The 12,743-nt window shown below is 41.3% G+C and overlaps 1 protein-coding gene across 2 annotated transcripts in view; it reads right to left on the reverse strand.

The window, feature by feature from the left end:
- Window positions 1-372: 372 nt before the first annotated feature.
- The window catches only part of BEST3 (bestrophin 3), a 47,573-nt gene continuing 35,202 nt past the window's right edge, over window positions 373-12,743 (reverse strand). For both annotated transcript variants that reach the window (XM_077954713.1, XM_077954712.1), the window contains one exon: window positions 373-4,310. In XM_077954713.1, the coding sequence (XP_077810839.1) occupies window positions 3,401-4,310 (910 nt within the window). In that variant the 3' untranslated portion in view covers window positions 373-3,400. The remainder of the gene's footprint in view (window positions 4,311-12,743) is intronic.

Consider the following 12,743-nt stretch of genomic DNA (forward strand, 5'->3'; position numbering starts at 1 on the left):
TAATCCCAACACTTCGGGAGGCCAAGATGGGTGGATCGCTTGAGGTCAGGAGTTCAAGACCAGCCTGGCCAGCCTGGCCAACATGGTGAAACCCCATCTCTACTAAAAATACAAAAAAATTAGCCAGGTGTGATGGCATGTACCTATAATCCAAGCTACTCGGGAGGCTGAGGCAGGAGAATCGCTTACACCCAGGAGGTGGAGGTTGCAATGAGCAGAGATTGTGCCACTGCACTCCAGCTGTGGGTGACAAAGTGAGACTCTGTCTCAACAAAAAAAAAAAAAAAAAAAAGAAAAGAAAAAATTGAATCAATTTATCTAATTTATCTGGAGAAGGAATCTAGAGGGGAAAACACTAAAAGAAGAGGTATATTTTTAAGATTTAAACAAATCTTTACTTTCATGGCAAATTTTACATTTTTCCATTCCATTTAAAATATTTTCCATAGCTTAGCTGAACCAGGCTGAAAGTGGATGCCTGGAGTGATGGAGGCGATACACCATGAAGTAGACATGACAGTAAAGGAATGGGAGATAACAGTCTCTTTGTTTTGCTGGGGGCCAGTCATCTCTAAATTCTTAGAAAATTGAGAAAAAGTTAGTGGGCCATTTCCTTACTGAACTGCAGACCTCAGTGTCAGGGCAGAGTTATCTCTACAAAGCAGGGAGAGAACACAACAAATAGAGCTTGGCCTCACCGCACTCTCTGGCTTTCGGGTCACATTTAACGTGACAGAGTTGAGCCTGTTCTTGGAATGCAAACCCAAAAGATTAAGGCACCAGGCCATGTGACCATTCATCCAGGTGGGTGAAGGTTCCAGCACTCGGGGAAAAGGAGCTAGGCAGGCAATGAAATCAGGTACATGAGAAGAAATCATTTTGTTTTTTTCAACCATGGTCTGCGTTGAGTAAAAACTCATTTTAGAATTAATAGAGAATTTCTTCATCTGCTCTGAGCAATTGCTGGCTTGATTTTATAGCTGAATTCAACCACATGGGCTCATCGAGCATGCCATAATTTAGTTTTCACTGCAAGGAGAAAATGAGAGTCTATTTCAAATTTTGAAGAAATATTGAGGAAATTAAATAATTATCTGGATAAAAGTGCATAAGGGGTGCGTGGAAGCAGAGATAAATGAACACTGCCAGCCCTTCATAAATGTATTATTATATTTGTGTATAATTTATCACCTTGGATTTAGGAATGAAAGCTGATTATATTTCAAAAGCAGCTAAGTAGAAACTTACTTGAATTTGAGCAACAGATAGAACCAAAGAGAAGAGAATAGACAGACTGAAATGGAAACATCCAATAAAATAGCATTAAGAGCGCGGTGACTGGGAGAAGGTTAGGGGTCCTGCCTTCTTGAAGTGTTATATTGGCTCTTGATCCCATAGTCTATGCGTAGTGCTTTGGGAATAATGGTGCTTTCCCAGGTGCGAACACTACCAACCAACATAGAGAACCATCAAGGTGTGTAGCATTTCCTCTAATATTATTTCTTTTCAATCCTTTGAGAAAAGTTAAAGTCAGTGTCATTGCTGTCATGCAGCTTGGAGGCCTGGGAGATATGAGGTCATGTGAAAATGTGCCAATTTTAACATTGTGTATCAGGAGGAGTTGGCGAAGGGAAGGAGGGTCCTGCCAACTTTCTTCTGTCATGAAAAATAAAGAGGACTATGGCTGGTACTCCAAGCTGGAGCAATGCCCTTCTCTATGAGTGCATAAAAGACCCAGGTAGACTTGAGCGGGGAGGACCCAGAGAGGCCCTTGAGGCTGGAGAGATTCAGCCTGAACCTAAATCTCTTTGGGCATGCCTCCCTTGGAGCATCCTCCAGAATGCTGGGCAAATTGCTGGCAGATTCAGGGCCTTACGGATAGCATAGGACAGTGAGAAAGCATACAGGTTAACAGTGTGGGCTCTTGAGTCAGATAAACCTGGGTTTAAATGTGAACACTGTCACTTCTTGGCTATGTGATTTTAGGCAAATACCTTACTTCTCTAAAGCCTGTTTCTCTTGCCTTTAAAATGGAAATAACAGTGTATCAGTCTCATGAGATTCGCTGCTGCCTGGAACACTGTGAGCACTCAATAAATGGTAGTTATGAGGGTGATTTTATTTCTAAAGCCATATGAAGTCAAGTGTCATCATATGACAAATGGTAAGTGCAGCAGTCGTAAGGCATGGCCTAGGCACCTGGGAGCTCACGACAAACAGCCGTCCTGAGAGCTCCCTGGGAGGAGTACCAACATCCGGTCCCCGTTATGCAGCCCTGGACCCCATTAGCCACCCAGCCCAGTATCCTACCTCATTCCCAAATGACCCGATAGACACAGTAACTGGTCCCACGTTGCAACACGATTAAGATTTTTGCATAAGAGTTCGAGTTAAACAGACGTGAGTGAGTCATCTTATTCTTTGGTTCCATAGCATTTGGCTATGCAAATTTCATATTCTCTTGGCTTCATTTTTCTCCAGTGCCCAAGACCAAAGAGTGGAAGCAGAAAGAAATGGCAATGGCTGCAAGGGCATGGGGGGAACCATCACTCCTATAGGCCTTCCACTGGAAGTGAGGCTAGAAGGGTATCAGGCTGGATTCGTTGACACCTTTGATGATTCTGTAGGAGGCTTTGCCAATGTCTTATATTTTGAAATTCATGGCAAGAGGTAAGCAACAGATTTGGCAAGAGGAAATATTATAACCTGAAAAATGGGACAGATTAGAGTCACTAGAAAAGCAGCACAACCAGAGAGAAGGGAAGGGGAAAAAAGGATGACAGAATAAAGGGGAAAGAGACAAAAGTAGAAAAGGAAATTGAAGAGAATGAAGTGTTCTGGTGCTGATGAAGCTTAAGAATCAGGAAGTGATAATAACAATACTAGTTATCGGAAAGTAGGAATGAGATGGTTAGAAAGCCTCGAACGAAAAGTTAGGAAGGAGGGGGTCTTTCAGGCATTGTGTGATCCATCTCCTTTCTTTATGGCTAAAGAGAAGAAGAAAGAGAAAAAAGAAGAGAAATAGAGAACCCTATGTGTCTGGGCCTTTAGGTCTAGGGGATTGGACTATGATTTATGAGACTCTTTCCACAGCTAATAATCTATGAATTTGTAAGTCGTGTATATTTTTCAGATTCCTTATTTGGTTAAGACTTATTTATCACTGTGGTCTGTGTAACTTCCAGTGACAGCCATGTTGTGATGGATGACGTTAATGCATTTGATTTTTCGCAGTTCTCAAAAAGTCAGGATCATAATGCCCTTCAAAGTTCTAAGTAGCTTATATCGTGTGATCATGTTTTTAAAAAGTTAACCAGCCTTCAGGTATGTCCTGGGACTAATGCTGCTTTTGGGGAGATAAGAATCTAGGCCAGAACCAGGTCCTAGAACTTTGTGGCACTCATTTGGGTGATTCCTCAGTTTCCCTGTTGTTCAGCTCTATGATATCTGTTTCCTTAGTGTCCAGGTTTTCCATTAAATACAGCATATCAGGAGAGACTCGAGAGCCAGCCACAATGTTGATCCCACTGACCTCTGAGGATGTTTCTGTGTCAATTAAAAGAGCTGGCTGAGAACTCATGGGGTCTGGACTTAGGTTTCCTAGGGAAGTGTGGCTGGACTCCAGGAATCCTGGAAAGCTCCACCTTTTTAGAAAGGTATCACCAGGGTCTTCTTCACAGTTGAATATATTTTCCTCGGCACTGGCTGAAACAGTCTGGAGACCGGGGCCTCTGGGAGGTGTTTCCTTCTCTGAAGGAGACAGGGTGGATCCCATGGGGCCCTGCTGCTGCTCAGTCTTGCTTGGCTGAACCCCTGTAAACTCAGAGCTCAAGATGGAGGTAGCGGAGTCATGGTGGTAGCTGTCTGAAGTGGGCACCGGAGCTTCGGCCGCTGTGATCAGTACTTCAGGCACCAGTGGCATTTTGATGGGTGAGGTTCTCACACTGGACTGTGGGGTCAGGCTCTGTAAAGTGCTTGTCTGGCTGGTCTCCCTGATGGTGGACAGCTCTCCGATGCTGGAGCGCAGCGTGGGGCTTCCTTCGGGGAAGGAGGATTTCTTCCAGGTGGGTGAGGCCCTGTGGGGGTTTCTTAAGGGCACATCCAGTAGATCCCTGGCTGGGCTGAGGTCATCTCGGGGTAAGAACATGGAGCTGTCACTTGTCTGCCTTCTATAGCTTCTTCTTCTGGGACTGGAGGGGTGTTCGTGGGCACTCAGGAACCGCTTGACTCTTCTTATCATGGAATGCCGGTGGCCATGCTTCTCATAATTCCACAGCCACTCCTCGTCAGGAAAGTCGGACCCAGACAGCCTGAAACACACAATGACAAGACCCAGGCAGAGTAGCTTCGGGGGCCTAGTTTTGGGGGCAGAGTCTCAAAGTTAAGAGATGAGTTTGGTATGTTTGCCTTATATATTTTTAAATGGGGGTTTGAGGACTTGAGATAGTCTAGCAGAGGCTCTCACACTTTTTGATCTCAGATTCCTTTTAAACTCTTAAAAATTATTGAATATCCCAAAGAGATTTGCTTATGTGGGTTATATCTACTACTCTTTACTGTATTTAAAATTATAACTGGGGAATGTCTGAAATGCAAGCTTGTACAAGCACACATTCCATTTACTGCTAAGTGATGACATCATCACATATCTTGTGGCCTCTGGAAAATTCCTCTGGACACTCTTGACAGAATGAGAATGAAAAAGGCAAATAACATGTTGTGCTATTATGAAAACATTTTTGACCTTCAGGACTCTCTGGAGGGGTCTTAGGGATCCCCAGATATCCCCAGACCACACTTTGAGAATCACTGATCTAGAGACTTAGACATTAAGAAATATCTATATATCTATATCTACGAATCTATCTATCTATCTATCTATCTATCTATCTATCTATCTATCTATCACCTAGTACATATTCTTTCTCCCTTAGTACAGTTGAATTAAAGTCATGTTTCCCAAGGACCCATAAAACCCCCCCTTAACAATGGATGAGAGTAAATTCATGAGAGTGCAATGACCAGTTCACATTTATTGACTATATACTAAGGCCCTGCTAAGCACCTCCTATGCATTGATTTATTCAGTTATCACAATAATTAGATGAGTTGGTATTAGTATTATTATTTACACTTTACAAATGAGGAAACTGGGGCCTGGAGAGATTCACTAAATGTACGCAGCTAGCGAGAGCAAATTCGGAAGTCTGGCTCCAAGTCCCTGCTCCTAATCACTGTGATGGAAAGCCTGCTAGAGCCCAGGGTGGAAGAGTGAGTAAAGCACAGTCGTTGCTCAGAGGTAATTTGTAAACATTCCTGATGAGGCTTTGCATTTACATCTGTACAATTAGGGTTAAAACAAGAGAAATTGGAACCTTGTGGAAAGGATATATTCATCCAGGTAGGGTGAACTTGCATCACGATTGGGCTCCCTTTGTGATTAAATTTGATGGATTGGCTACCAAGAATTTCCTGCTGGCTTTTTACCATTTAAAAAATAAAACAAATAATTCTATCATTTAGTTAAGTAATTATTTATTTGAGACAGAGTATTATTCTGTCGCCCAGGCTGGAGTGTAGTGGTGTGATCTCAGCTCACTGCAACCTCCGTCTCCCAGGTTCAAGTGATTCTCAGGCCTCAGCCTCCTCAATAGCTGGGATTACAGGCAGGTGCTACCACGCCCAGATAATTTTTGTATTTTTAGTAGAGACAGGTTTTACCATGTTGGCCAGGATGTCTTAAACTCCTGACCTCAAATGATCCGCCCACCTTACCCTCCCAAAGTGCTGGCATTACAGGCATGAGCCACCACGCTTGGCCAATCCTAACATTTTAAATCTCCTTCAGGACTGACATAAAATGAATAATTGAGGTGAGATAAGCCTGTTTGGTAATTTGGTCTACTCTGCCCTCGGATTACATAGTTATTTGCTACACATCTCCATGGACTTACAGCCTTAATGGGGTTTGAAGAACAACTTAAAACCTTGCCCTTGAATTACAAATGCTCATCGTGCTAGCTCTGGGAGCAACAGTAACCAGCCGGTCTCAGTCCAATATTGGTAGAGACATCTCTGGTGACAAGATGCCACGTGCGTTTTATGTGACATGAAGGAAAACATTGGGACGGTATAATATTGGTGTAACTTGAAAGGGCAAAGCAAGCAGCCAAAGAAACATCGTTCCTCATGTTTATGAATAAAACATGGATGACTGAGATGATTAACTGGCTGAATGTGCTGGACGGCGTTCGATTACAGCCTTGTGCTGTTTTTCTAAAGCCCCAGCAGCACCCTTGGCTACCAGATAGCCTTCTGATCCACCCTCCACTATGTGAGGCTCAGATTCTATTACATCGACTTGAAAAATGCAGACTCATGCTTCAGTGGCCTTGGTGACCCTGCTGGGTGGATTGCATTTGGTCAACTCTCCAGTCACACTCCACAGGCACCGATTTAGTTAGGGAGGAGGACACCAGCGGAGCCACAAGTGAACTTATTCACTACCATCACCACTCTGGATGTGTTCTGGGAATCAAGGACAAGCTGGCAATCTCTCTATATAGGACAAGCATCTGTCTTCCATTTGGGATCTCAACTATTTATTTAAGATTTGTTTTTTTAAACTACCTCTAAAGGATGCAGTATTGTAAGAAAGACAGCCTTCTAGGGAAAAAAGTTTTTATTTTTAATACCTCAAAACTTTGTGACTCAAAGACAAAAACTTTATGCCCTGTTGTAGGACGTATGTATAAGACCTTCAACTGCAACAAGAGGTATAAACCCCTGGGTCATAGATGGGGGAAAAAGACAAGTTGCAACAAGCAAGCTGCAGAACGTCTAGTGTTCTTGCTAACATTCTACTGATTCATGACTGACATTGGGTAGGTCTGCCAAGAAGACCTTATTGTACCTTCCTGGCTCATTAAGACTATGGAGTGGATGCATGAAATTTATCTGTTTATTCACCCGACTAAATTTATTGAGCACTTATCATGAACAATTTGCTGCATTAGGTACCTTTTAAATGATCACTGAAAAGGAGAGAGAAGACATATAAATAAATATCTACATTTGGGGCAAAGCAAATTTTTGAGCTGGGCTTTGACACTGAGTGGGAATTGGATAGATAGGAAAAGGACAGAGCATTCCACATGAAAGAAGTGACTTGAACAGATAAGGCAGCAGGAAAGTTGAGGGTGTTTGTGAGAAATAGGAGGTACTTGAATCTGTGTGAAACACAGGAAAGTGTCAGGCCTAGGCTGGAAAGAGGTCCTTAGACTGTGCCATGAAGAGTCGTATACCAGGTTGCGGGATGTGGCCTTTATCCCGGAGACAGAGGGAAGCTGTGGATTGTCTTTGAGAATGGAGGGCATTGCTAGGGTTGTGTGGTGTTGGTAGGGGTGTCCATGGTGGAAGGCTACACAAAAAGCAATGTTGATGATTGCTTTGGATAAGAAACATGACTTGAAAACTTTTCACTCCTTTAGTCTGAAACACGGTCTTTGGAAGAACACTTTGTGTTCTGTGCTCTTGGGGGCAGTGTTACATATCTTACGCTGAGTGATGAATGATGCCCTCCAGGTCTTAATGCTGTAGCAGAGCAGTAGGGAAACTCCCCAGTATGACAAACCTAATGACATTTCTTCTGAATGCTTCCATGGAAGATCTAAACACACAATGTTCATCTCCTCCTTTCTCTGGTAGCCACTATTCCCAATATGACAGCAGAAGCTGTGCTTTAAGAACAAAATAGTTTAAAATAGAATACTTATTTATTTATTTATTTAGAGACAAGGCCTCACTCTGTGACCCAGGCTGGAGTGCAGTGGCACAATCATGGCTCACTGTAGCCTTGACCTCTTGGGCTAAAGCGATCCTTCCACCTTAGCCTCTCAAGTAGCTAGGACCGTGGGTGTGCACCACCATGCCTGGCTAATTTTTTATTTTTGGTAGAGATGGGGTCTCCCTATGTTGCCCATGCTGCTCTTGAACTCCTGGCCTGAAGTGGTCCTCTTGTCTTGACTTCCCAAAGTGTTGGGATTATAGGTGAGAGCTACCACACTCGGCCTTAGAATAGTTTGAAAGAGTATTTCCCAAATGGGAGGCTGGGGTATAAATTTTAGTTTATTTTATGTTTTTTTTTTTTTTTCTGCTCCTTATTTGATATTTAAAGTATCCTCTTAGTCTAGGGTTAGTACAATCCTGAGGCTCAATATAATACCACTTAACCAACTAATAGCAGAAATATTATATGATAGAACAAAAGTACCCTCATTATATTCCTATTAGAGAGAGTCAGCTGAAAGAGCTCGGTTTTATGTTCTGGAACTTATTTGGACTGAGAGAGGCAGGTAATTATAGATAGGAGGACATTCATGGAAAGTGTCATGCAGCCATCAGTTTCCAGGGATGAAATTTGAGAACTGTCTCTGTGGTGGGAAAAATAATTTATTTTGAGAACTTGCAGAGCCAGGATTGCTGCTGTCCATGCTGACACCAACCAGCTGCGTGATCTTTGGGGACTCATTTAATCTATTGTGACTTAGTATCATTCTTGGTAAGCTGGTGATAATTATCCTTTACCTGCCTTTTAGGTTGTTTGAAAGTTCAAAAGGGGTGACATTTGTAGAAAAGCTTTGAAAGTAGAAGATGTAAAAAGGACTCTGTCAATGACTGGCAAACTTTCAGAAGTGGTTTCTAAGTCATCATTGACTTCTCATACAGGGTTGGAGGAGATGATAATGTGTTTCTGAAGGTCACTCTCTTTTCTTCTTCAAGATTGTCCTTTTAAAATTGTTACTACACCAGGAGATATCACTTAACAATTAACACCTTCAAAAGGGATGACTTAGCCATTTAATGATAAGCCATTTAATGATAGGGCACTGGGCGCGTGAAGAGGAAATATAAGAACTGGAAGAAGCTGGGTTATTTGAGGGAAGGAAGAGAGGGCTGCTCAAATGGTGAAAACCGTGGAGACAGACTGCCCTGACCTTGCCTCTCAATATTGTTTTTTTTGTGCCATTTGCCAAACATCATCAAACTCTGCAATATACACTTATTGTGCAATAGAAAGCATCAATACAAAAACATAGAAAACATGAGAATGAGAACGATTGTGTCATATATTGGGCTATTTTTGAAAGGGAGAAGAGTAGAAGAAGGAGAGAGAGAAAAGGTTCTGTTAAGCCAGTCAGGCTGGTTAGTTATAGGTGAGTCCAGAAGAAGGAAGCGCATGTATTATTTCCACAGATTAGATAGATGTCTGGATTAAAATAATTTTAATCTCAAGTATTAATAAAAAACCCAAATTTCAAAATCTATATGGAATACCTCCACAAACACCAGCCCCACGGTTTCCCCTGCAAATGACAAACATCTGAGGGCATAAGCAGCCATGATTTATTAGGAACTTTAAAAGATGCTTGGGCTGGTCAGGGGTGCAGAAGAACATGCTTCACCCTCTGCTGCCATAACAAAGAGGCAAGAGCCAGGCTGACGAAGATGTCAGCAGACTGCCATACTTCTTGGGGTGTGTCTAATATAGAAAGACAAAAATAGCCCTGATAGCTTGAAGGATTTAATGCATTTCTCCAAAGAAAGCTTTTTGCAAAGCAACCCCCTTCTCATGAGAGTGATTAGGTAAATATAGAGCCTCAAAAAGATTGAAAGATAAAACTGGATGATGCTTGTCTCTCTTTCTCTGCTCTACTTTTGAAGCGGTATTTTGACAATTTAAATTCAAATAAAAAGAGGCCTTTTTAACAGAACTGAAATGAGGAATTTAGGAAAACGATATTTAGTATGATGAATTCTACTTCTCACTGCAGATTTATTGTTTTCAAATTGCTAGTGTACTCACAGTCAGGCGACTGCCTTGGAGGGAGCCGATAATTTGCCTGAGAATCTATCAGGACAGAGACATGCGTGGAGAAGCATTTTTTCATGGGCAAAGCAAAATGTACTCTTCAAACCCATCTGAGGCACATGCGGCTATTTTTAACCATCTGCACTGCAGAATCATCATCAAAGCTGTAGCCAAGGATTTATACAATGGACAAGGCAACCCTCCCTCTGAACCGGGAGGTATGGGGCTAAGGGTTATGAGGAAAATCCAGTGGACCAAATATTGTATTCACCCAGCCTCTCTCTACTCTCTTTCAGGTGGACAGTTCTAAGCTCTAGAGCATCCTAGAAGGTAGCCCAGAAAGCTGCATTTAGAGCTGATGACCCCACTGCTACCCCAGTGTTGGCCTATCTGATCATTGAACCAAAGGCTTTAGCAAATCTGGTTGAAGAAGTGGTCTCCTGTGCCTTTCACAAGGCTTATCTAGCTACATCCTACCACCCTGGTTATGTTCGGCTCTTGCTGGCTGACACAAAAAGAAATTATGGCCAAAAGTAGGGGTTCACTTAAAGTTCCCTCTTCAATAGTGTTCTATTCTGTAGGAATTTTGTTAAAAAAGGAAATCAAGCCATGTACACATCTGATACCATTTAAAGATGAAAACTGATTGCCCATAGTGACCCCACATCAGGGTATGAAAGAATCCCTGAGTAGTTCTAAAATTATAAACTTAATGCACATTCATCTCCTTGGAAGTTTCCATTTGTCCTTCCTTTCTGGTACATTAAGTGAAAAGTCAATGTTCCCAGAATACACTTTTGTTGAAGTTAGTAATTCAGAATTTGAGATATTTTTGGTAGTTTGTAATATAAGCATGCAATAGTATGTATCAGACTATGTATTTTCTTGTAAAGCTAAAATATTTGAATATAGTTGACTAAAGAGGATTACTAAGTAATATCAACATAGAAGTATATTTAACCACACCTTAATAAAGTCTTTGCTCACTAAAATATGTATTTTGGTATATTTGAATTAATATCACTAAAAATACTTCTGACCTACTGTATAATTCTAAATATTTTGTGTACATTAAGTACATTTGCATGTCTGTATAATTACCAAATATCATGTTATTGTTACATATTCCTAGAACTTTTAGAATAAAGATAGATAAGTAGAAATGACTATTTCTGACACAGTTCCATAGCACCAAATACATCTTAAATAAATCCCTCAACTCCTAGCCAGAAGGAGTTCTTTAAAATTTTGAATATTTTTCCTCTTTACTAAGTGGATCCTTAATTGACTTCATAGACCCCTTTTTTAAAGATTATTATATATGTGAGAACATTTTGACATAATTATTTGAATTATGGCAGAAAAGCCCAATAAAACAAAGCTCTTTAAATGGGATTACAGTCAGCAGTTTAAAGTTTACAAGCTTGGAGCATGCTTTTAGATTAGCAAGACAGAGCAAGCACTCTGGACACACTTGAGTGATCCATTTCATAAGCAGTTACAGCCTCTCTTCTCCAAAATTTCGAATCCTTTAGCTGTTATGAATGGATAGTTTGTTAGGGTTTTTCCAATGCCCTTAAGGGATTATCTTCTTTACTGTTGGCTGTTTTGATTTTCAAGTTAGGACTAAAGGGCATTATGAGACTTCAGTCTTTAATTTCTGTGTTTCATTCCTCAGAGTCTTAATTTGTGTTAATGGGTAATCCCAAGTAATTAAAAGATAGTAAGAATTTTGAAGTGACTCATGATGATATAATGTGAAGACAGGCATTCTACCTCTACCTCAAGCCAGTAGTGACAGGGTAGTTCTGGACCTTGATTTTTGTTCATTTGTTTTTAAAAATCTTGAGTTTAAGCATTTAAAGTTTCTTTTGGTAAAGTTATTTTTATCACGCATGTGTTTATTATTGTCCCAGGAAAACTCATTATTACGTTAGGGTTTGGGTATATTTTCTCACTGTGCCTCTTACAGACAATGTTCTTTTGGCTACTCGTGGGTGTTTTCTCAATCTTGGTTAATAGCATCTCCATAGTTAAGCTAATGAAAAGATGCCTTAATTAAAACAGCAGATCAAGGCTGGCACAGTGGCTCCCACCAGTAATCCCAACACTTTGGGAGGCCTAGGTGGTAGGATCTCTTGAGACCAGGAGTTCAAGACCAGAATGGGCATAGCCAGACCTTTGCCTCTTGAGACCATCCTGGCTAATACTGTGAAACCCTGTCTCTACTAAAATACAAAAAATTAGCCAGGTGAGGTGGCGGTCGCCTGTAGTCCCAGCTACTCGGGAGGCTGAGGCAGGAGAATGGCGTGAACCCGGGAGGCAGAGCTTGCAGTGAGCCTAGATTGTGCCATTGCACTCCAGCCTGGGCAACAGAGCGAGACTCCATCTCAAAAAAAAAAAAAAAAAAAAGCCAGGCATGGTGGTGTGCACCTGTAGTCCCAGCTACAGGAGGCTGAGGCAGGAAGACAGCTTGAGCCTAGGAGTTCGAGGCTGCAGTGAGCTGTGATTGCACCACTGTACACTCCATCCTGGATGACAGAGGGAGTCTCTGTCTCAAAAATACAAAAGGCAAAAAGCAAACAAAAACAAAAACAAAGCTACAGCAGATTAGAAAGGATTCCGTAGTATTACAAAAGAAAAAACAAAACAGATTCAACTGAAGTGATCCCACATGAGATAATGGTAAAAGAATTCACACAAGAAATATTTTTTCCTTGCTTATTAACTCATAAAATGACTAACTGTAGCTTACTGGCCATGCAATAATTATCATTATTTAGCAAATGCTCAAGACTGGCATATTTATGAAAGCATTTCTATTTTGGGGACTGCATTCAGATTTTTAACTGGCCTTTTTTCATTCGGAGTG

The sequence above is a fragment of the Macaca mulatta genome, chromosome 11 (genome assembly GCF_049350105.2).
Source record: "Macaca mulatta isolate MMU2019108-1 chromosome 11, T2T-MMU8v2.0, whole genome shotgun sequence".
Classification (NCBI taxonomy): domain Eukaryota; kingdom Metazoa; phylum Chordata; class Mammalia; order Primates; family Cercopithecidae; genus Macaca; species Macaca mulatta.